At 38.8% G+C, this 24435-nt stretch overlaps 1 protein-coding gene across 2 annotated transcripts in view; it reads left to right on the top strand.

Annotated features, from left to right (window-relative positions):
- ABCC4 (ATP binding cassette subfamily C member 4 (PEL blood group)) overlaps positions 1-21786 on the top strand; it is a 142924-nt gene extending 121138 nt beyond the window's left edge. Inside the window, exons 30-31 of one of the 2 annotated variants that reach the window (XM_074535621.1) lie at positions 12425-12559; positions 17361-21786. In XM_074535621.1, the coding sequence (XP_074391722.1) occupies positions 12425-12559; positions 17361-17468 (243 nt within the window). In that variant the 3' untranslated portion in view covers positions 17469-21786. Of the gene's footprint in view, positions 1-12424; positions 12561-17360 lie in introns of those variants that run through there. The other variant, XM_014273652.3, reaches the window with a different exon arrangement.
- The last annotated feature ends 2649 nt before the right edge of the window (positions 21787-24435 follow it).

Below are 24435 nucleotides of genomic sequence, written 5' to 3'. Positions count from 1 at the left end.
TGATAACAAAAAGAAGAAACTGACATGTAGCTTCATATCAATCCTGTTTTCTTGACATCCTTACTCAGTTATTGATTCTGTTTAGGGGCAAATCAGAATTATCATCTCCTACTTAGAATGATCGGAGTTATGGCAGGTGTGCTTATGTTACACTTAATTACTTGGTTTACTTGGGCATGTAATTCCTAGTAGGAGCAAAGCAGAATTTTGGAAGAAAAACATGTTAAAAATGCCAAGAATAAGAATATTCCTCTAGAAGACTAAGTATTCATTAATAAGGGCTATTAATAAAATCAGCATTCATGGAAAATTATTTATTTACTTCAATATCACAAAAATTGAGAAGACTTAGCTAAAGAAAGCTTTTAGTGTGTTCTGTAATTTGCTTAGTCAGTGGTATATTTTAGTCATTCACAAATTTAACTTGATGTAGATTCTTTTTCAAGAGGCAGAAATGCACAAAGAAAGTACCTGGTATTATTAAAAATCCTGGTTTTGTTTCTCTTTTAATTGAAACCTCTAGATGCAATAATGTCTTATTTATAAGCCATCTCAAATCTCTGTTGTTTGCTATTGTGGTAAGTTTTTCAGAAAGTGAAGGAAGAAGAACAAAGATAGAACCTGGCAGTCAAAATATTAACATTTGTCTTTTGACAAATAATGAGTAATTAATTTTTCAAACAAATTTTGGGCACACTTGTTCAGATCTCTTAAATCAGTTATGAATGTTCAAGCCCACTCCTGAACAAGTGGACATCACCTAGGGCTTTCCTCCCTTCCCATTGAGTCATATTGAAAGGAACCTCCTGCTCTAAGCAGGGTCAGCACTAATTTCATATCAGGTTGCTCAGGAATTTTTCCATTTGAGTCTTGAAAACTTTGAGAAATGGAGATTCCACAGTCTCTGGGCTACCTCCTCCAATGCTTAATTATCTTCATTGTTAAATATTTTTTCTCCTTATATTCCAGTGAGAGTCTTTCTTTCTTTTATGGCAATTGTTTCTTGTTTTCCCACTGTGTATCTCACTAAAGAGCCTTCTGTCTTCTCATAACTTCTTTGTAGATATGGGAAGGTTGCTGTTAAGTCCCCTTGAGCCACAGTTCTCCAGGGTGAACACGCCCTGCTCCATCAGCCTCTCCTCATAGGTGTTCCAGTTCACTGACCACCCTGGTAACCCTATTTCAAGCTTGCTCAAATTTGCCTTGCTTTTTCTTGTACTGGGGGGTCAAAACTGGTCATCATGTCTTGGGTGTGTTGGCTGCAGTCTCCAGCTTGGCGTTGTCTGTGAGTTTTTGATTTAATTCCGTTTGATTACTGGTTAAAGCAGAACTTTCCAAAAAGAAACTGTTCACCTTTAGGGTTAATCCAGACATAAAAAAAAAAAAAAATTAGAACAGAAAATAATTTTGAGAAAGTCATGAGAAAATGTCAAGTTGGATGAGTATGGAAATAGGAACTGAACGTGAACTGTTGCATGTCTGCTCACACCCGTCGTAATAACCGGTTCTATTTTAGAAGAGAAGAAAAGCCTACTCAGGGAGGGAAAAAAGGAAGAACAGAATATATTTTATACAACTGTAGACAAATCTGGCCTCAGGAGTTGTTTTAATTCTCGTTTGTTCCATTCCCAAAACCATACCTCTGCTTTCATAATCCAGGTCACGCCTTAAGAGTATTTCCATTATATCTGTCTTGGTGATAAACACATTTTATCAGAACTTCAAACGCTTGAGATCATTGAGGGAAGAGTTGTATTGTGTAATGTGATACTCTCTAACCCAATCGCCTCAATGAGTAATACTGCATTGCACTTGCATAGGACCTTTCATCTGGAAATTGTAACGCTCTTTATAAACATTAATTAATTAAACTTCAAACACCTGGGTGAGATAGGGAAGTATCCACACAATCTTTGGAACCAAAGTTGGAAAGACTTGTTAAGTCAGCCCATCAAATAATACTACCATAAAATTATAATCCAGCGGTTTTCAAGCTCCTTTTTTTTCTTCCCTCTGTACTGCTCCAACACCTAATAGGGCACTTTCTCATTCCTTTTCCTTCTTTACTTTGAGAAGCCAAGTTGTAACTCTTCCCATCAGGTGCTAGAAGTACCCGTTTTAGCTCTCTGGCACAGGTAGGCACTGTGCTGCCTGGCAGAAGGAGAGGGCAGGATGAAAGCTGCAGTTACCCCTTCTGTAATGTCTAATGCTGGCAGAAGCTCAGCTCAGGCTTGCTTCACTGGTCCCTCACTCCCTGTAGCTTCCCCACCACCTCAACAGCTGATTCCCTGTCCCGTCCTCACCATAGAGGGCAAAGGTCTTTTATGTAAACTACATCTAAAGCTTGTGGCAGCGAGTGGGCACCACACCCAAGACTTCCAGGGGGATCTTATATAATCCCTGTCACCCATTCCTCCCCCTCCTCTCTGCTTCCTTCTCCAGGTTGAGTAATGCTTTTTAGAAACTCTGTTTTTACAGAGAGGAAAACAGAAGCATACCAAAATTGAGGCTCACCCAGGGATGTAGTGGTTCAGCAGCAAATAAAGTACATGCATCTGCTAAGAACCTGATGGAGTTGTTTGCTGTATATACTATGCTGTCGCCTCTCCAGAGGAAAGCCACAGAGTCAAAACTTGTGCATTTTTCAATGACAAGGATGTTTCTCCAGAGAGTTTTCATATCAGTGCAATACCTCTTTGAAATGGAAACTCTTTATGCAAGCAGAACTTGATCTAGTAATTAAAAACTGTCATTCAAATAGGAAGTTTTTGATGAGAGAATCATGGGAAGAGATTTGATTTATTTATGGGAAAACCTGTTGTGGTTACATTCTGAAATTACTAATATGCAGGGTAACAATACAATGCACTTCACAGCCAGACCTGAGTTGTTTTTTTTGGTCAATAGAAAATGACTTCCCACGTCTTTCTGGTGCGCCTCCCTCATTCGGTTATTCTCATTTTTCCGATGTTGTGTTTGCCATGGTGGAACATCTGGGCCTCATAAATCAGGAACTGTGTTTCCTGTGCTGTAGATGTCTAACTTCAGCAGAGCAATCAGTCCACCAAGAGTAAGTATAAACATCTTGGAATCAAAGAGACAGAGGGAGATCTGGGCGGTGTGGTGTGTGGTAAAAGGCCATCACCTACAGCTATGTAGAAAATGCTGAGCAGCAGACAAGGTCTGAGCCCTTGTCTCTCTCTGGAGTTCTGATACCTGACCCAGCAGTGCAAATTATTATCCTTCATCCATCCAAGTGGAGATGAGACAGGGGTGATAGACATCTAAGTGACTATGGTGGTGATGGTCATACCGCCCTTCCTTCCTTACCATGGGGATGACAGCATTCTTCCAGAAAGTGCAGAAATCTGTGCTCTGTCTAAAGAGGTCTGGATGCAGTGGTCCCCATTCCCCAAAAAATGTTGTGTGCTCTATGTACCCAGGGCAGCCAGGTTAAGCCCTTCCTTTGCTCTTCCTTGCATTTCCCTTGCCAGAAGAGCAAGAGTCATCAGAGGATAGCAAAAGGGAGTCTGAATCTGCAGCCCAGTGAGAGGCAGTGGGGAGGCCCCATCTGTCCTGCTGATACCTTCATGTGGGCTTTCACTGCAGTGGCCCAGCTTCAGATGGAGATGTGGAGAACACAGGAAAGTAGTGGTGGTACACTTACATTAGTAATACTGAGTTAGTCAGAAAAGCTATGGTCTGTTGACTCTTCTTTAGGTGGCTTTCTTTTCCACTTATTTAAATATCACTGCTGGAAAATGAATGTGTTTCACAGCAAATCTCGACGTTCTGGTATTATATTAAGTCACTAGACACAGAACATGCAATCCTGGCTGCAGAACAGTTCTTTTTGAAAGCTGTGTCCCACCATTGGTGTTGCCTCTCTGGTTTCAATGTGTCTGTGTCAGAGTGTTTCCTTGCTGGAGAGGTGCCCCGCTGTCAGACTCTGGCCCTCAAGTGCTTGGGATGTCTGAGAAAGGTCAATTGATGAGACCATAAATATTCCTGGAGCCTGGGATGATAGAATGTGAAAATTAATGAAAATAAGAATTTTATTACTTCCTTCAAAATTCCAAAGCAGGACAACTGGATGGGTATAAAATTGGTATTTTTTTTCATTCTGTAACAGAAAGGTGGAAGTGGATTTGACCTTCTGTGAGCCCAGTATCTGGAGTGTGGTGAAATATTATTGCATATTATGCTTGTGCTATTGAAATCTGTTCTGTTAAAGAATGTAAAAGGAGCTTAATGGATTATAGTAGCTAGAGTGGATGCCAGAATTTTGCAACTAAGCATCTAATTCTTCCGAAAAACCCTAAAGTACCTTGTAGGTCTGAATCTAATAATCTGCAGTAAAATTGCTACATTCATACTGGTGCACCTGCTGTCATTATTCAGAAGGAACAAACACTAATAAAGCTCCTTTTTTGACTCAGCCTCTTTCTTGAAAATATGGACTAAGGAATATTAGAACTAAATTCATTCTTGTTTTTATTCAACCTAAGAAAGATTCCCACTGAGTTCTGGGACCAAAGTCTCTTGAGTAAGGAAATGTGAAGACAATAATATGAAGGGTGCTCATAGAAGGGGACCTGCATGGAGAGCAGAGGGCCTGGAGACCATTAGGTTTCTCCTTTCTTTTGTTAACTCAAGACTTCCAGAGTTTCGGTAAGAGCTACAAATTTAGCAAATAATTTTTCAGAAATGGTCAGTTTTGATTCTGAACAAAGGCAGGTTCCAGTGCTCCCAAGTCTTCTGAAACTGGGTTGATGTTTACCAAACCAGAAGAGAAAACAAAACCCTCCCTTTTTCTTTCTTGGAAGTTATTGAATTCCACAAATATGAGCAGTGAAGATGTTGCTTTCAAAGCTGAGTAATATATGCATCTTTACCATTAAAAGAAGATTCTGTATTGGTGTTTAGGCCAGGTTTTGCTATGTGCCATGGTCCTGTATCAGAGTGGGTCTTCTCAGCTGGTGTGTCTGTGACAGTTGTTAATGTCACACCTGGCCTATCTGCCTCTAAAATCAGTCAAAATCCCAAAGAGCTTGAAAATACACTAGAATTCTTGATTCTCTCTGCCAGTTTTAAGCCACACTTCTCTAAAACATTGGCATCTTTAGTTCTTAAAAGCTGCTCCCATTTCAAGAGGGCTGCCCAACAAGATTCTTCTTTTGCCTAAATAAAACAAGTAATTATTGAGGCAGTACTTCACATTCAAACAAAGAATTTGAATTTTAATTTCTGCAGGAAGTGAAGCCAATGTTTGATGAACTTTGATCTCTCAGTCTGTCAGGCATTTGTGTGTGAATGTGTTTCCATCAGTGTAAGAACAGGATGGTCGTATCATGTTTCTTTAAAGACAGTGGTATGGAATCTAGACTGTACTAGAAATACTAACATATCTTTAGAGAATGATTTTTGCTTGCTGAGAAATACTGTATTACTGTTTAAAAGCAAATTAGCACAGGTCATGCTGGTGGCTGGTGCCCTGAGCAGAGAGTTTCTGATAAGGTGAAACTCTGTGCATGGCAGCTGAGCCACAAGTTCATTGTCATCAGAAACTGATAAAACCAGGAGACATGCTCAGTCATCTGCAACAATATTCCTTAACCTCTTGAAAAGTATAATATCCTTGTAGCTTATCTACCCTTCTAAGACCCTCAAAAGCCTTATTGAAGAGTGGGATTTTTTAAACTGAAGTATATAATATATCACTTCAGGGCCACATTTGCAATCCCAGTTGAGAAATGTGGCTTTGCACAGTGGTGGAAGCAGTCATTACTGATTGACCAAGGGGGGGGTTTGTCAGGATGCAGGTGTTTTTGTCAGCTGCTGGTAAGCACTGGCACGAGGCCCCTTCAACCCTCTGAAGCAAGGGTTGGACTTACACTGGTATATCAGATGTTTGCAGGTGAGGAAACTCTGCCATGCAAGAGACGTCTGCAGTGTGTGGTTAACAGAGTTCTTCAGTGAGACACAGAAGGAGTTCATATCGAGGGATCATCACTGGAATAAGTCTCATTACTACATGTGTCATTGGTATTTTTCCCTGGATGGATGACATTCCATTCAGCTTGCAGTGGCATGCCATCAGTTGGAGGAAAAGGAGGTAGATTTTTTAAAAATTTAAAAATTCAGATTTTTTAAATTACACAGAGCCTAAAGAAGACCTGTGTGAACCAATTTGCCAGGCAGTGCTGCATGCTCAATTTCCCCTAGGTTGCAGCCAAAGAATAATTTCAGTTTAGAGAAACCCACTTTTTCTGCTTACAGAACAAGATGTCTTAAGTGGCCTTTTCTGTGAAGCAGGGGATAGTGAGGATTCATGTCAAATCCTAATGACCAGTGGCAATTCTGGCATTGTTACAGCAAAGTTAAACTCTGCTGAGGTGAGTTACTTGGAAAATCTGAAAATAATAATTCAGATTATAAGAAGGTGAATTCCCAGGTCTACTCTGCTCTGTTAATGTACATGATGCATGAAAAATACATTATTTGACACCAGATTTGTCTGGAGTTACTGGTAGAATAATCTGTATAGGAGCCCTGAAGGAGCATGGGGAACGCTTTGAATAAACCTGAAGGCTTAAGAAAAATCAAAACAAAAAGCCCAAAAAAATAACCAACCAAAGCTCCACCACAAAAAAAAAAAAAAAAAAAAAAAAAAAAAAAACTGAAAGAAAAAAAAAGAGAAAAGAACCCTTTAAAATGGTTTCTGAGTTATATTTGCAGCCTTCTGAATGTGCTTCGATGTTCACAAACATGTTTAGATAGGTTGATATTTATAAATGATTCCTCAGAGAAGTATGTGCATGTTTCTGATCTGTTTTGACAAACCATGATGAGACAGAAGAGACAGAACATGCTTGCATCTGAACTTAATGCCAACTGGAGTACAGGCTGTTGACTCTTTCCCACAAAGCTGTGTATTGTCTTGGGTGAATATATTTCTTATAATATGATGTAACCAGAAGCATCTCCTGAATATTCTCCTCTTCCCAGGACTTTATTGAAGATCATCTTGATGTATGCTCTCTGAGGAAAACATTGTTCTAAGTTGTACTCCTAGCAGAGTTTTGAACTTTAATAATGATTTTTTTGTTTGGTGATGTCTTCTCCAAGTCTAAATTAAATCAGATGTATTCCCAAGGAGATAATTTCCCTGAATTATTTTCCTTTTGAATAGGAAATAAAAACATTTATGATCAACTCTTAAATGTCCCATTTCCCCTCTAGCTTAATGGTGAATATGAACGTGAATAAGAATACTAGTCATTCCTCAATAATAATTGAAATAAATTCCCATGCCCCCCTCCTCTGTTGCTGAACACTTCCAACCTTGGATTGTTTTTTTCCTCAGAATGTTTTATAACTATTGTTCTCTTGGTTTGTCTGCTTTTGTTGCTGAAAGTTAGAAAACACAGGATTTAGAACTTTGTTTTTTGTGTCTATGGAGAGCTGTAAGTACATGGTGGTTGTTACAGTGTTTTAGAAGACCCTTGTTCTTTCTCTCTCTGTGGCCAATGACACTTCTTTCACATATATTAATCTACAAAGAAGATTGTAAAATTCACTTACAGAATGAGTGTTGGCTTCTGCAAGGTCATGTGCAACAGAACAATATGGATTATTTGAGGAATCATCAAGGAGAAAGGGTATTCTGCTGGCTCTGCTTTCTAGGTGTCTGCTGGAAACTCAACTGTCTTGACGTAGTATCCTCATTGTTTATTGTTTTGTTTTTCTCTTTTCATGGTGAAATGGATTTCCTGACTCCTTTTTCACCATTTTATGTTTTACTTTTTGTCTTCCTTCCCCTACTTTTTTGTCCTGGTTGGTACATTAAAGTACAAAACTGTGAGATGGAAATACTGCAAAGCTTGGGGGTTTAGGGAGGGACCTAGGCAAAGTGGGGATAGATCCCCTGGTAGGTTACAGATGAGGCAAAATGTAGTGCTCAAATCTTACCCAAATTTAGTTCACCAACATTTTTGTGGCATAGGCAAATACTCCTGTGCTAGTTAGAGTTAACATAAACACATTTAAATGGCTAATAATCTTCTCATGTTTGATATTGCAGGTCAAGATCAAGCACTTCTTTTCTGTTTCTCTGTCCTTCCCTGTCATATTTAATGATCCCCATTCTGTATTATTCTGTGCCCCAAAATTCAAAAAAAATGCTGCTCCAAACTATGTTGTCTTCCACCAGTATGGTTCTTAATGTTCTGGAAAGATCGCAACTCAGATGAGCAGTCACTGCCCCAGACTATTTAACCAGGATGAAACATTAGGTGAAATAGAATTAGATGGCATGTGAGGATTTTACTCAAGACTAATACATCATTTGAGCTGTGTTTGAACTTAACATATCTCTGTATTGCTGCTTGAGTAATGCTAATTTGGATAGCTATAAGTGAAGATGTTTTCACCATTCTCAGGGAGGTGAGCAAATTCCATTGAACAGCAATTTTCCTGCATGTTTTCTTTTGTATGATTGCCAGCAGCCAATTTTGTAAATTTTGTACTGTTGGAATTACCCTTTCATATGAGAAAATCCTGTTGAAGCCATAAAGGTGGTACTACAAAGGCAAGAACAGTGCAGGCGAGGTAAAAGAAGCTGCCGGTGCAAGAGGGTGGAGAATCTGGCCCTGGTTTACATATGACCACTTTGGGTTTATATAACTCTTTTGTGTTTGTTTTTGTTTCACTCTGGGCTGTCGAAGTATTTCACAGGCAGTTAGCTCCCACAGAATGATCAAGTCTTTATTTCTTGTATTTTAACAAAGATTCATGGTGAGGAGCTGAAAAGTTGAGTGATTTGCACAAAACCCCTCTCTCAATATCTGCGCTGCAGTCTGTGATGAAATTCAAGTCTGATTCAGAGTCAAGTGCTCCTGTGTGTGTCCTCCACAATCTCCCTGTGATCTGATTTCACCAGCTACAAGTTTCTCTGGCTCTCCTGTATCGAGTTCCACTGGTACAACTGCCTTGGGATGCATCTGGGTTCGATTCTCGTGTATTGTGCAGTGATAAGCGTTGCGAGTTGATCGGAAAATATGTGGCTGGTAAACACCAGATTCCACCTTTCCTGAATGATTAGCTGGCTTTTTGAAGTCTTAATGATTTTAATTTGGCTTGGAGTCAGTGAGTAAGAGTATGCAAAGCCTTAGCCAAAGTACCTATTTATTTATGTAAATCTTATCAGCACACATTTCTTCAAAGAAGAGTACCTATCTCTTTGTCTAAGTGCTTTTTAATAAATATATAAATATATATATGTATAACTACCAAGTAAACCAGCCTAAATTTTCTCCATTGTCTCATGGATGACAGCACTTAGAGAAAGTGGTTTTCTGTGGTGAACAGGGTTTATAGTGTTCCTGACTTGTAGAAATGATATTGTCTGTTCAGTTTCATTCTTCATTTTTCATTTCAGATTTTTTTTTAAAGTAACACAGCTTATTTTTCTATGGCTGTTCTGTTTATCTTTATAACCAAGTTTGGGTTCTGTTCCCAAAGAAAGGCTATGAGTAGGTTAATGATTTGTTTAAAATGTGGATGGAGTTTCTCTGGACAGAAATTGCTCACTCTCTCTGTTCATCTTCTGGACTTGACTGTTTAAAACTTGGCAAGAAAGAATTATTTTTTCCCTTTCCCCAGGTTCTCTGGAGGGGAAAGATTGTCTATGCTTGTGGTTGTTTCAGGTATTTGCAAAACGAATGTTAAAATTGCAATACTACAGTAATATAATTTTTTAAAACCCTCTACTTGTCTATTGCAATTCTTTACCAGTAAGAGACACATTTAATGAAGATGCTTTTTGTTTCCTTTCTTAAGGAGTGCTTGCATAATCTAGTGCTATGCTGAGAAAAGCTTTACTTAAAGGTGACAGAGATGCTCAGTGCTGTGGCATCCTGATTTAAATGTTGAATTGTATACGATAATTTATTGCATTTTTAAGGAAGCTGTCCCTAACTGTGACTTAAAACTGATTCAGAGTTTGTGATGGTTGTGATAAAAATTATATTTATAATTAATCATTACATGTTTAGAGTAAATTGGATAGGATTAAGTACACTGAAAAGTCAGCCTGTGTGCAATTATAGTAGGTGAAATACTCCATGTATTAAATGACTGCATGTTGTGCTGTGCAGTATTACTAGTATTTAAGATTTTTCTGTGAGCACTTTCTTCAGCTGCAATTTCAAACCATACTGGGAATAACTTGCAAAGAAAATTCATAATATAGGCTGGGTTCTCTAAGTTAAGAGCTTTTGAAAATAGCAAATATCTTCTTGTAGGTTTCTGTGCATACAGTTTATAAAATTAGATGTAATTATGCAGCTGTTTGTTGTCTGAGTTATTTTCCATTCAAATGCCCTGCACTTAATTGAACCGAAAGGGAAGGGAAGGAGTGGGTCCTTTTTCCTTGGTGCTGGGTCTCTGGTGTCAAACAAATTGACAGTGATCTTGGCACTGCAGGATTTTCACACTGGTGCAGGCAAAGGAGTCAGCTCAGCTGTGCCCCTTCCCTGTGGGCTTTGTCATTTACTGGGGTCCAGGCTGCTTGGAGATCTGCCAGGCCCTTGGCCATGAGGATGTGTGGTTCTCTGGAGCGGCACAGGCAAAGGACATGTTTGAAAGTTTCCTCAAAGGACTCTGAATTTATCTGCAGGCTTGTTGGAGGTTCTTCTTTCAAACAGAAGTTTGCACGCTATTTTTGTTATTTTGGAAGTTGTCCTCGCCATACCTTTTATTAATTTCTTTTCTGAAATCAACAGCTCCATTTCTTTAGATCTTTCTTTTTTTTCTCATAAGTATGTACACCACAATTATGGTTTGAGTTATGAGTCCTTGAAGTCCTTTTGTTGTGGCAATATCTTTGTCAATAGCACGCCTGTGCATTCAGTTTTTTATTTATATAAGAGCAAAAATATTTTCTGAATTGTTTTCTCACATGAATTCTTTCCCTTTTTTTTAAAACTCCATTACTCCTACTCATGGCGTAAAGTACTGAACTTGTAGACTAAAACCCAGATCTCTTTCTTGAGTCAATACCATTAATTTATAAGCCAGTTAAGTATTTGAGTGCATTGCATTTGTCAATATTGGCTTTTCCCTGCTATTGTGTTTCTCATTCTCTTAGGTTAGTTAGGTATATCTGAACCCCTGGTCTATTCTTATCTGCACATTTTTGTGTCATTTACAGGTTTGTCACTTCTCTGACACCTCCTTTTTCTGATGATTAACATAAGTAGCTATCACCTATGGCAGAAAAATATGCTTCCCACCAGTTCCTACCTGTTCAGTTTTCTACAAAGAAGCTGCACTGTTCAATTCAAATCTCTTGTTTTCTGTCCAGGTTTTTGAAAAGCTTTGTTCTTTGTAGCATGGTTATTTAGTTACACCAGGTATCTTTCTGAAAATCCACATAAACCATTTTTCCTTTAGTTTTCTTCTGGTACATTAAAAATTGTATCAGATTTGTGATTGCTAAAACTGTGGAGAATTAATTCTACCTGTGCTCTATGTGTCTTCTTTTGTTTTAATGACTGTTTCAATTAATTTGGTGTCTTACATCAAAATATATATGCTAGTCCAAAATTTCCTTGAATTAATCCTATAAAGGCTTTTTAAAATGTAAATTCAGTGTTTGCTGCCATGCAGTCCTTAAATGAAGTCACTAGTCTGAGAACTGAGAGTTTCATAGAGGTTCAATCAGCATATTCTTAATATTTTCCTATATTTTTGACTGTGTATATTCTCTGTGGATTATTGATTTCATGCTTATTTAATTTCACTGTTGTTCTTTCTTTCTTCCTTCCTCTCTTTTTGAGTACGTGTGTCCATGGTGGTATCTGATCTTTTCTTTACGTGGAAAGAATAGGGTCAGGTTTAAATATCTTTCTAATCCATAGTTGGCAAGAACTGATGCAAGAAATTGTTTATCTTTTCAGCAACACCCTCATTTTCTTTAATTACACCTTCACCTCTAATTCAAAAGACCTACTTACTCTCCCTTAACCGTCTTGGTGGTTATTGCGTGGTTTTTACCCACAGCTGTTTACTTCAGAGCCCATTTTGGACCTCTTTGTTTCCTTCTTACACAATGAATCTTATAATCTGCTTTGTTGGCTGCACAAACATTGTATTTCCATATTCTGCATAACTTCATGTTGGATTCCTATAGGTGGAATGGCTGTAGGGCACTCTAAAATTGTACAACAAGTCTGTAAACTGAGAAAGTGCTATACTAGTTTGAAGAGGGCAGAATTCATTTTCAGGGTCCAAAATTCATCTTAACACTAAAAATGCATACATTTCCCCCTTGCCTGTAGTTGCCTACATTTGGTTTCTAGTGTCTAACATTTAGTTTTTAATTTTTTTTATGTTAATACATTGGTTTCTGCTGATTTAACAGGTTTTAGATGCGGGAAGACTGAAAGAATACGGTGAGCCTTACATTTTGCTGCAAGAACAAGACAGCTTGTTTTACAAAATGGTGCAACAAGTGGGCAAGACTGAAGCTGCTGCTCTGATGGAAACAGCAAAACGGGTAATTTTAGAAGAAGAGATAATTAAGTTTGTCTCTGCAGTTTGTTTATCTCAAGTTAGCATATTCAGTGTTGCAGTAAGCCTTCCACTAAAGGATCTGTCAGTTTTGCAAGGCAAAGCCATAATTTTCAGTGGGATATACACAGACTTCCAAATGATACATGTATTTATATACCCCAAGTTGAAAGACTGGATTTCTTGCTTCCTTTTGTGTGTACACAAAACAGTAAGTGTAAATAATATAGGACATACTCACTTGTGCTGGGCATTGATCTTAACTCGCTGTGAAAAACACGTTAGGGCTGCAGAATCAAATATTTATATGTTATGTCTCTATTTTTAAAGGGTGCATCAGGTTTTAGTTGGGGCTCAATGCCTGTGACCATGCTGTGGTCCCTGAGGGTTTGATTACATTCCTTCTGTTGTGCTTTCCCTTACTTCTTTCTGGTACCCTGGCTCTCTGTTCTGCACCAAAAATGAGCAGGGCTCAGCTAAGAAACAGCTATTCAATGTTTTGTCACCTCCTTGTTCCTGCAAGGCTCTGTGCCTGATTTCAAACTGTTCAAATCCTACTCAGAGTACAGAATTATTAATGTTATTGTGAGCATTCCTCTGGCAATCCAAGTGTTTAAGAGACATCAATGGATTCGTTTTCACAATATGCCTGTGAGGCGAGCCTATATCATCTCCAATTCTCAGATGGAAAGCTGAAGCAGAGATAAGAAGATAAAAAAGAATGACCTGTGATTGAGGATCTCTTTGACTAGCTTTGGCTTGCTTTCTTTTTTCTTCATAATTTACCACACAGGACGTCCAGGGCAAGACTTAATTCCCTCAGTGCCAGCAAAGTTTCAGCATTGCTCCAGCTGAGACTGGCAGTGCTCAGTTTGGCAGCAGCTTGCTTGGAACCCATGTAACTGGGCTTTCAGCATGTGAGTAAGGCACTGGTAACCTAAGAGAGCCTTTTACAGGAGAGAGGCAAAGCTCTTTAGCCTTTATGCTTTCCTTTCCTCAAATTGCTGGATGTGTGGAGCAGAGCTAGAGGAGCACGAAGTCTAAAATGTCACCTGGGGAAACAAAAGACCAGTGGACAGGGAACAACACACAAAGACAAGAAACAAAATGGCAGGTGTTTGACTATTTTCCAGTAAAAAATAGATGCATTTCCAGCAAGTTGAAAAAAAAAAAAAGAAAAGTAGTGCAGTCATGGAGGCTGTGTGCTCATGTCTGGATGCTATATTACTGGACTTCTTGAAGATCAGGGAAGAGATTTCTGTGTCTGTTCATATTCTCAGTTTTTTATTTTTTAAAGGGTTTTTCAAGTAAAGCACTGTAGCTAAGAGCGTACACCATAAATTCTTGTGTGGTACAAATTGCATAACTGAGGAAAGAGTTTTGTCTTGAACTAAGCTGTGTTACAAGTTCTGCTGTCCTCTTCCATTGCTGCAGAGTATCTTCATTTATTTTCTTATTAGAAGGGAATGGGTTAGCCATGTTTTCTGCGGTATGTGCATGACAATCTGGAGGTTATATAAATGATATTTAAACGGGTAGCTTCAAATTCATGTGACCATTGTTTGTCTGTAAAGTGAAGGCCAGCTTCCTAAGGCTTGTTCCTTGGAAAGACAAGAGGTGAGCCTGTCCAGCTGTCATCTGTAGAAATTTAGTTATGTCATGCTGTCATTCCTTCCTTCCCTGGAGCCCTCCCCAATTGCACAATTGCATTCAAAGATGATTCAAAATGTATAAAAATAATTGCCTGATGTTACTTGCCCATATAGTCATCTGCAGTTACCACATCAATGTTATGTGATTTTGTACAGGAAGGGAAGAGATCCAGGAACCAGTCTCTGCTGAAATGTGGTTTGATGAAAAAGCTTGCTAACTCCCAGGCTAGAAGGCAGATACAAGCTTTAGCATCTGCCAAGAATGCAAAGCATGGTGCTTATCCACACTCGGACCAAAAATATGGGAATCAAGAGACTGTATCTCCAGTCAGCAGCTACCCAGAAGCAGAGTTACAGCTCCTTCTGTTTGAAGGACTTGGACAATTCAGGGGTTTTGTTATTGCTGTCCCTTGTGCTTCATGCATACTTGCAGAGAAGTCGCTTAGTCAGAAGAGCTGATTCCAATGGCTTTTCTTTTTACACTACTGAGCCTGCTGCATGTATTGCTGTTGGTTTCCCACATTCCTACTGTGGTTACTAAGAACATTTTTTTTATTTTTATGAAGAACAGCTTTCTTTCTGTTTTTGGAAAACAGCATGCTGCACATGAAAAGAAATGGTAATATGACATACATACATACTTTTCAAAAAGCATTGCAGTGGGTTGCTAAGAAAAATGGTTTGGAATGTGGGTATGCTTTGGCAATGATTATTTGATTTATTGGATTTTGGACCTGAATCTCGGTTCATTTCAGTTTGGACCTGTACAATACAAACTTGTACCAAGATGATCTTTCAGTAACCTGAAACTTCAAATGCATTTTCTGGAAAAGTAGTACTTTTGCATATATCCTTTAAGTGCAAATTAAGAGGTAGTACACATCTTAAATTGGGAAGACTAACTTCGACATATTTAAGAAACATAATTTTTAAAAAAAAATCTCATGGGCCTCTTAGTGAAACATTGCAAGACTGAGCTATTGCTGGAATCTTAGTTCAGGTTTCCCGATTGATCCAGTTGCTATTGTATGGCTCACTTGGTATCCCCATTTTTTGTCCAAATGTCAAAGAGAACAACAGAGGCACAACTCAAATTGGATACTGCTGAGTGTGCATTAAACAGCCCATGAGCCTGATGGCAACTGAGTTATGCTTGACATCATGAGACTGTTTTTATCTTTTCTCAGTTTACAAGAAGCTGCTAGGAGAAAATCCTGTGGGAAAGAGAAATAATCGTCAAGCAGTCAAAAAAGGAAAAAAATAAAAGTGCTCAATTATTCAGATAAACAGAAGTTGGTGTGTTCTCCCTGCTCTTGGCAGTGTTGAGAGAGGCTTTTCTGCAAGCTTTGGTGGCATCAGGATAGGGATGGGTTTCTGTCAGTCAGGTTTCAGTACTTTGAGGGAAAAATAAGAGTTGTTTTATTTTACTTTAAAGCTATGACAGATGTGTAAATATTAAAGTACTAGGTGTTATCTCACCTCAGTGATTACTTTTAAAAAGGTTGCAGCTCTGTTGGCACTGGAAGAAACTTGTATAAAGACTTGGGCATTTAATATCTTGAGGGATTGGGCTCAGGGGAAGAATTGCAATGAGACAGTTGAAAAGCAGCTGCCATTTCATTACATCTCTAGTAATGTGCCAAGGTTTTCTGTTAGCTTTCCATTAAAAAAAAAAATCACATTCAAAAGCTGCATTAGAAGTATGCCAAAGTTTTGTGTTTTAAAGCAGGAACGGGGTGGGAATACTGAGGCTGCTGTCTGCAGCCCGTGTGCAGTCAGCAGCCTCATTAACTTCCCTCTGTTGCATCCGATTGTGACTGGTTACTGAGGAATGTCTCTTAACAGGACTCCCAATTCTTCTGTTGATTCAAATCAGACTTTAATATTCTTTGAAACTTGTGAAAATGCATATGAGTGCACAAGAGTGAGTGCACAAAAGATGACAGGGACATTTTTGTAGAATGACTTTTTCTTTTTTATCCCATGTGTCTTATACGTATATTCATGTATATGAAAAGGACGTTATTATCAAACAAACTGAACTTTGTTGACAAGACTCTTAAATATAAATTGCAGAAATGTTTCATAAGCTGTACTCAAAGCAGTCTGACTATGAGACCTAACTCGTGACACATGTCAGCTTCAGAAAGATAGTGTATTTTCTGTTTTTAAAGACTCAAACAAAACTTTTCACATTCTTCTTTGAAAAAAAAATTGCATTTGAAGTCCTTTTTCACCCAACACATTTTTAGATAAGAGCACACAAGTCTTGACATTATTTCATTTTGTTATGCGCATCTGTCAAGGAACAGAGATATGATACAGCTGCTAAAAACTGATGATTGTGGAACAGTGAAACTTGACAGCATTTCATTTCCTTTATGTTCTGATTATACATTTATCAGGAAACCTGTATCTCTTCTAGTTGAGCTAGAAATTGGTAGAATTCAGGAACTCAAAGGCTTGGCAAAGAACTGTCCTATTATTTGGTATCATCTTACGTTTTAGAGAAGTTGCTTGGTTGAGTCATTGTTAAAGCTTTTGCTTCTTCTTTCATTATTGTGGTTCACTATCCAGAGATCACATTTCTATAGGCCCTATAACTGCTCTGCAGCACAAATTAAAGGCTGGGATATTTCATACATATACTTCGAAGTTTCAATGGTTGTCAATCACAGTTTGTAAAATATAGGGATTACAACCTGATTTTAACATCCAAATCCATTGTGTTCATTTTATGTGTGAAAATGAGAAACCCTTGTGCAGACGCAAGATTTCACAGCTTCTTTGTCATCCTGTTTTTAATTTATCTCCATGTTTTGAGCTAGTGAAATGATTTTACTTATCAGTTTAATGTAAAGTGATAAAACATATCTATTCATCTGAATTAACAAAAATTTGAGAGATCGACAGGTTGTGTGATTTTTCTCACACATTTTATTTTAGTGAAAGTTCATATAGTAATTTAACTAATTTTTCAGTGACATACATTAACTGAATGCCACTAACCTGAAGTTCCTGTTGTGGTTCCTTGAGGATATGTGTTTATCTCTACTATATTTATCTCCGGAAATATTGTTTGAAGCTAAATGGACTTTGTACATAATTACTCATAGAATCTAATATTTTTCCTAGGTATACTTCAGTAAGAATTACCCAGAAGTTGTTCAGAATGGTCAGCTTGCCACAGACTCCTCCTTGGATCCTTCCTCAGGATTATGCATAACTGAAACTGCACTGTGATTCCTCATTGCCTTAACTGTTCTCTGCAGAATGTAAACCTGAGATCATCTAAACTTGGCTTCAACGGGAGAGGAAAGGGAGGGGGGCAATTCTTTGCACTGGGCATCCTTCCTATTTAATACTGAGAAGAAAATTTGTATTGTCCCTGTTTCTTTCATTTCAGTGCAATATGTTTTTCTTTCCAGCTAATTATGTTTGTGCTGCTAAGGAAATTAGGCAGATTCAGTTTTTATTTGAAAGTTATGTGGTAGAGATCTCTTTTATTTAAACAGGTGCAGGACACCTAACAGGTCTAGTGTGCATATTTGGAGCTTAGTAAAATAATGGGAATGTGTCCTTCTTTTTTCTTCTAGAAATATTTTGAGAGCAAGCAAAACCAAATTTTTCTCAGTGTCTCTTTAGCATGACAGCTCTGTCTGAACAGCAGATTTGGTAGTGTGCAACTCACTTGTCTAGAGGAACTGTCTTTCTACCTGTCACAAGTACCTATGCAGGCTGGTAGGAAAAAAACTTGAAGAAGCCAAAAACACTTTTTCATTTTGATAGAAAAGTACTATATACTTTTTTTTAATAAACAGTTCAAATAATGCTGTTCAAGATGAATGTAAATATTAGTTTTATTTTGTTAAAATCCAAATGCTGAAAAATCAGTCTCAGTCTTCTGTGCTTCAGAAGAAAATTACCACATTTGCACTGAAGAAATATTTAAATAATTTAACATACATTCCTCTTTTTACCCAGGTTATCAAAGAAAAAAAGGTATTAAAATAACTTGAGGAAATGTTTGAATGACATGTCATTATACCTAAATACTGTGTAGTACAAAGTTATCTTCAACACAACACATTGAAATGTATACATTATTTGCATTTATTGTGCCTTAATATTTGTGCCTTCAAGCCAAAGCTGTAACTGCAGGGTACACAACAAATTCATTAGATATATGTTAAAAATACGTAACTTTAGTTTTGCATCAGGGGTTCTGTTGAACTTCAGCTGTATGAAGTTACCATCCTGCCAGAATAAGTAGGAAAATACAACCTGTAGTTTCAAATGGCAGTTGCTGATAGAGAGGAATGCAGTGAGAAAGGGGTTCAATATTCATAAGTTATGTCCTGATTTGGCAAAGCACTTCAACACAAAGGCACTATTCCCATGCTTGAAAAATAAACGAAGCAAGTGCTGTGCTGCTTTAGGTCTTTTCAAATCTGAAAAAATTTGAGCTATTCTTTGAGGTCCAGTAGAAAATACATCTATTCATCTTGTTGTTTAAAGGCCACAGGAGAGACTAAAAGGCAACAGATTTCTTCGGGAAATGGAAAATACTGTGCTTTTTTAAAAATACTGAAGATGCTTGCTATTACCTTTGTAATGCCGAACAAGTGTTATTTACCCAGTATTCATGCAGTGGTCTAAAAGTAAGGCAAACACGAGTGTTTCTCATTTCAAGCAGTTCTACTAGAATGCAGTTTAGTCAGATACAAAGTTACTTCTTACTGAGGAGTAAATGGCGGCCAAAGCCTGTGCATCAGCACAACCACTCATTTTGCACATCTTCCTGCTTGAAGCCAGCCTGATGGTGAGAGGCAGAGTCCCTGTTCCCCTGTTACAGCATCCTCCCTGCACTGGGGTTTGTTGTCCTGCTGTGAGACCCCATGAGACAGGGGATTGTGTCTGCAGTGCCACCAGCCAGCTTTCTGAGGGACAGGGGCTTTTGGGGCTTGTGGAGCAAACATCAGGCATCAGTGTGTGCTGGTAACATCCTCTCAACATGCTTAAAAATCATTAGGGGGGAGTCACAAAATGAGATGCTTTTGCCCCTAGCCTTTTTTGTCAAGTCTAACACTTCTCCTGCAGTTTGTAGCACCTTACACTGGAACAAGTTCCACTGAGATCCATGGAACTGAACTTGACACAGTGATGTGCAACAGGAGGCTAGTGCTACATCTGATGATAAAATACCAGCCAGCCAGGGGCAGCTACCAGCCACCAGGGCATGTGGCACAAATGTGCTCATGTGTGCAGTGCTTATGGCAGATCCTTCTGAGAGCACACCAGCCACATCCACTTTCTGTGTGGCTTGGCCCTTCTCTGAGCTGCTGCAGTCCACCTGCACAGTATCCTAGCACACAGTTATCATCCTGTGTGTTCCGTGGCTGTTTTCTTTTTCGTTAAAGTTGTCTGAAATAAGGATAGGGCTGTTCTGCAGCTGAGTGAGAGTAGTGGTTGCATTGCACAGGTATGTGAAGAAGTAAAGTTTAAATGTGTAAAGTCATGTTAGATAATTCTAGGGGATTGTGTAGTGTAAAGAAAGTTCAACCTCATGGCCTTGTCCGCAACTGCCTTTTTGACAAGGATCCATGGATCCATGTCCAAACTCTGTTCAAGCTTTGCCATGGAAAAACTCATTTGAATGGTGCAAAAACACAGCTACGGTGAGCTGATCAGGAAGGCAGTGCACTTCATCGAGTTGGGAGTTTGAGCTCCTTTGTTTATCTTCTTTTTTGAGAAGTGTGAATATATTCAGAGTCTGTGTTCTACAATATGGAATTATTATTATTGTTAAACACTTAGTCCTTATAGAAGAAGAAATGTGATGTATAATACAAAGTCTTTTAAATACTATAAGAGAATAGTGAGTTCTCCTGGCCGTACATACCTTAGTTTATATTTTTTTATCAGACCCAAGGAGATCTGCACACGTAAACCAAGGGTATAATTACAGTTTTAGTTCATTTCAGCTCTGAAATGAATATATGGTAAGTTATATTTCAGAGCAGAACTCCAAAACGCTGGCTGCTGCAGACTCACTCGTATGAGACCCTGACTGATGTGGCTATCAGTCTATAAGCTAGAATTAATTTGATCCTGTAGCTTTTTGAATGTGCACAAAAATGTTAGGTATCTCTGAAAATGCTGATTCTCCTTCTCTACGTGTTTTGGCAGGACACTACTTGCTGTAGGTATCAAATGTCAATATAAGACAAAACAAATTTCTTAAAAAATCACACTTGAAACCCATAAATTGCTGAGTAGAACAACTGATAGCAAGTCATTCATGTCTGTCATTGGCATTATTTCATCTTTTTGGTTTAAAGCAATAAAAATATTTTATTCAGGAAACTGGTTTTGCTGGTATTGTTGATAGCTGTTTTGTTCAGATGTTGATTAAGACCGACTGACCCATTTAATTTTAAATGTGTAAAAAAGGTGCAGTGGACCTGAATGGCAGAACTCAAATCAGGGAAAAAAAAAAGGCCTTCATGTGGTGAAAGCCTTGGTCTGTTAAGTGAATACATTATCTTTCCAACAAGGTGTTTTATGTTTCCTTACAAAGAAAAATTTAAATAGTTTTAAGCTTCCATTTTGAAAAATGTTGTGCTTTATTTGAACATAGCAAAGCAGGTTACTCAAAGTTGCATACCTTACTGGGGATATTGGAAAAAGAACTCAGTCTCCCGAGTTATTCAAGCCTTTAAAATATTTCTTCTCCATGAGGTGCCTTAAAGTATTCCAGAGTCTTATTTCTAATAAATATAATTTTATACAGTTATTCTGAAAATCATCAGTTACAAAACTCATGTTTCTTAGATGTAAAAATCTAGGAACAGCGTCTACTTCTGATCCAGAGAATTGTTTTTCTTACATTTGTTTTGGTCTCTTTTTGCTCCACCCCTTCTCCGAAGACCACTGTGAGCCAACATACCATGTTGGCATTTCCAAAGCCACAGTTTGCCAGGACAGATTATTTAATATTTTAGTTATTTGCTTGTTTTAAGGACAAAAATTCTCTTTAGTAAACTGCACCATGTGCCAGATGGGTGTAATCTTCTGTGATACCATTTGTACTGCCCTTAGGAAGAGGGAGGACTTTCTGGCCAGCCTCAATAATGCTGTTTTCTTAAGTAATGTTGATGGCTTTTTTTAGCCTTCCCAATACACATGTGAAATAAGATTGCAGAAAGAATCATCAGAAATGCTGCTCTTTTTTTTGTTGTTTAGCTGACCCTTTGAAATATCTCAAAATATTCAAAATTTGCCTCTTTTTTTTGTTTTGGAGGGGGGAAGAAAGAATTGAAATCACTTCTTCCTTGTGATAGTGATGAGCATGACAGTTTTCGCAGAAGATGTGGCTTTCTGTGTATGTTTTACACTGTGTAACAGCGCGCTGCTTTTTCATCATTTTAACTCTGGTTTTGTTTTGGTTTGGTTCTTGCCTTTGTTGTAATAATTTGATTTTGGCATTACTATGGAATGGTTTCTTTTGTGGACGTTCACATGACAACTGCTGTCATACAATAAAAGGCATTTCTCAGAAGCCTGTCTTAAGTCTGTTGTCATTGCAAATATGTGGCTGAAGGCAGAAGTTATGGGCTGAGGTAAGTCAGGACATGTCTGACTCTCAAAACACCTCTCGGTGTCATCAGAAGCCCCAAGAGCTGAAAATGCACTTGGAGCTAAACACAGTAGTACATGCCAGCTTAGTTTTACCAGTTTTCTCCAGTCTGAGATCTCTCAGATCACATTACTAAGATTTTAGCTTTAATTGCTGAAAAGTATTGCAAATAGATTAAAAAAAAAACTGTGATGGAAGAACCACTGAGGTTGCACCAGTGCAGGCTGGGTATGGTCTCTGCCCAAAGCAGCTGGCAAGCTCAGTGTGCTGGACAGTGGAAATGTGGAAGGTCAGTGGGCAGAAGTGAGGTGGTTTAACAGCATAACTCCAAAATCTGGTATTACCTTTCAGTCCTGTGCTTCTGTCTGATAAGCTTGTTGCTTAATTTAGCAAGACACTCGGAAACTGCTTTTTCTGAAAACCATGCAGAACTCTTCCCTATGTCTTCCAACTGTCTCAAGTACTTCACTGCTATTTTGATGCAGGATTTTTAGTACTGGATGAATTGTGCATTTGTCAATAATCCCTCAGTGCAGCAAGTTGCAGGACCTGGTACAATATGAATTGTCATCTCTTCTACCATGGAATATGCATTAAGAATTTCTCATATTTCTACCAAAAGTCTACCTCACAACCACTATGTAGCTTAGTTGCCTCTAAGTGAATTTGGCTTGTGTTGTCACAGCACAAGTCGCCTGTGGGATGTGCAATATCCATCTGGAGCTATATCCTCCCAGAGCAAGCACTTGCCAAATGTGTGTGCTGCTGTGTTAATACAGATGTTCTCTTTTAGAAGTGGAAGAGATTTGTTCCCTTGCCTGAAACAGAGCTGCTGATAAGTAACAAAGCCAAAGATGATTTTTAGGAATCTGCTCACAAACAAGCATGAATTTCATAAACTTCATGTTTAAAGCTGGTTCATAAATTTGTAGCAATATTAATGTACAGAGAATCAGGGCCATACTCTGATGTATGAAACCAGGTTTCTACTGTCTGCACCTTGGCACCATTTAACTCCCAAACTGGCCTGGAATCAATAGCTTCATCTGTTTTAAGATAAAAAATTCCCTATGGATCTTAGCCACGGATCCAGCACGTGCTGGAAAGTACAATAACCTTGAGGAGAAACTGGAGGTAGTCCCACTGCCATTCAGGAGCCAGGGCACATCTGGCTTTTAAGTTGCTGTGCTCAACATGGATACTGGGATCATACTTGCTTTCTTCAAACACATGAGTTAAAAGCTGCACCAGAACTCTTGTCCCTCTCCTGCATGGGATACCCTGGTATTTTAGAACATACTTTTGAGCGCTGTAGGTTTTCCTTAGGCTGAATTGTTTGGATCTTCCCATCTAGTGCATAACCAAAACTTAATATTGAGGATCTTTTTGATGGAAATGTTCACCATGAGTGAATGACATGGGGCATTGTTTACAGGACAAAGGAGAAGCCTAGATTCAAGTCCAAGTTCCAGGGAGTATTTATGCATTTTATTTGATTGTCTGTAGAAACACCAGGAGGAGCTGGGGCTCCTACTCCATTCTGTGAGCATAGCTGGGATGTTGTTGGGCAGCAGGATCCATTTGCTCATGTTCACTCCTGCATTCTGGCCCCAGTGCGGCGGTGGCGGCCTGGGCTGCAGCTGCCACCACACAGGTCTGACAGGTCTGCCCTTTGCAGTCAGGGCTCCAGCTGCTGGGCAGCTCTACCAAGGCAAACCCGCCTCTCCTGCCTCCCCAAGGACGCTGCTGCCCTGAGCGCCATCGCTGCCATGTGGAGCTCTGCTCCAAGATGGGATGCTCTCTGTGCCCAGCTGTTCCTGCTGCAGCTGCTGCTCCTCCAATATACAGGCAGTGAAGTCTCCCTATAGACCAAGCTGTTCCTAGAAGCAATAAAGCTCCTAACAGAAGGGCTCTGGAATACTAGCTGAAGTTTCTGCATCCACTATACCCAGAGAAAAGGCTCGAAGTTTATGCAGTGTAAATCACTGTGCTGCATCCAAGGGAATGTGTATCTTCTGCTCACAGTAACATCTGAATGTGTTGCCTGAACTATGGCTGATGGACTGTGGTTGTGCTGGTCAGGCACATGAGACTTGCAAAGAGCTGTGGTGCTTTTTTCTTTTTTCCCCCTCTCTTTCTGCCTTTCTATTTTTCAGTTCTGGATATGCTATGAGGAATTAAAGTGAGGTGAAACACTGAAAAATAGTTCCCTTTGTTTAATTCCAGTAAGCTTTGTACCTCACAGTTCAAGCACAGATAGCAAATAAAGGAAGGAGCTATTTATTCTATGTATTCTGAAGAAAGTCAATCTTGCTAGTGTTTATGCTAGCTGACCTTCTTTATGGAGCTCTCTGTTTTCCAGGAAAGGACCATAATTATCTTATGGCATTAAATTGAGTTGGGTGGGAAGTGCAGCCTCAGATTTATTAGTCAAAGTTTCACTGTCAACAAGAGCTTGTTCTTGAATATTACAGGCCTGGATTTTCTTTTCAGTATAAGCGCCAAGCATGAATAAGACACGTGAGAGCTGTTGAACTGTCTCTTGAAAACATTGCCAGGATAGCAAAAGAG

This window comes from Zonotrichia albicollis, chromosome 2 (assembly GCF_047830755.1).
Source record: "Zonotrichia albicollis isolate bZonAlb1 chromosome 2, bZonAlb1.hap1, whole genome shotgun sequence".
Taxonomy (NCBI): Eukaryota; Metazoa; Chordata; class Aves; order Passeriformes; family Passerellidae; genus Zonotrichia; species Zonotrichia albicollis.
Note: the sequence above shows the minus strand (reverse complement) of the source record. Positions and strands in the feature narration are given on the sequence as shown.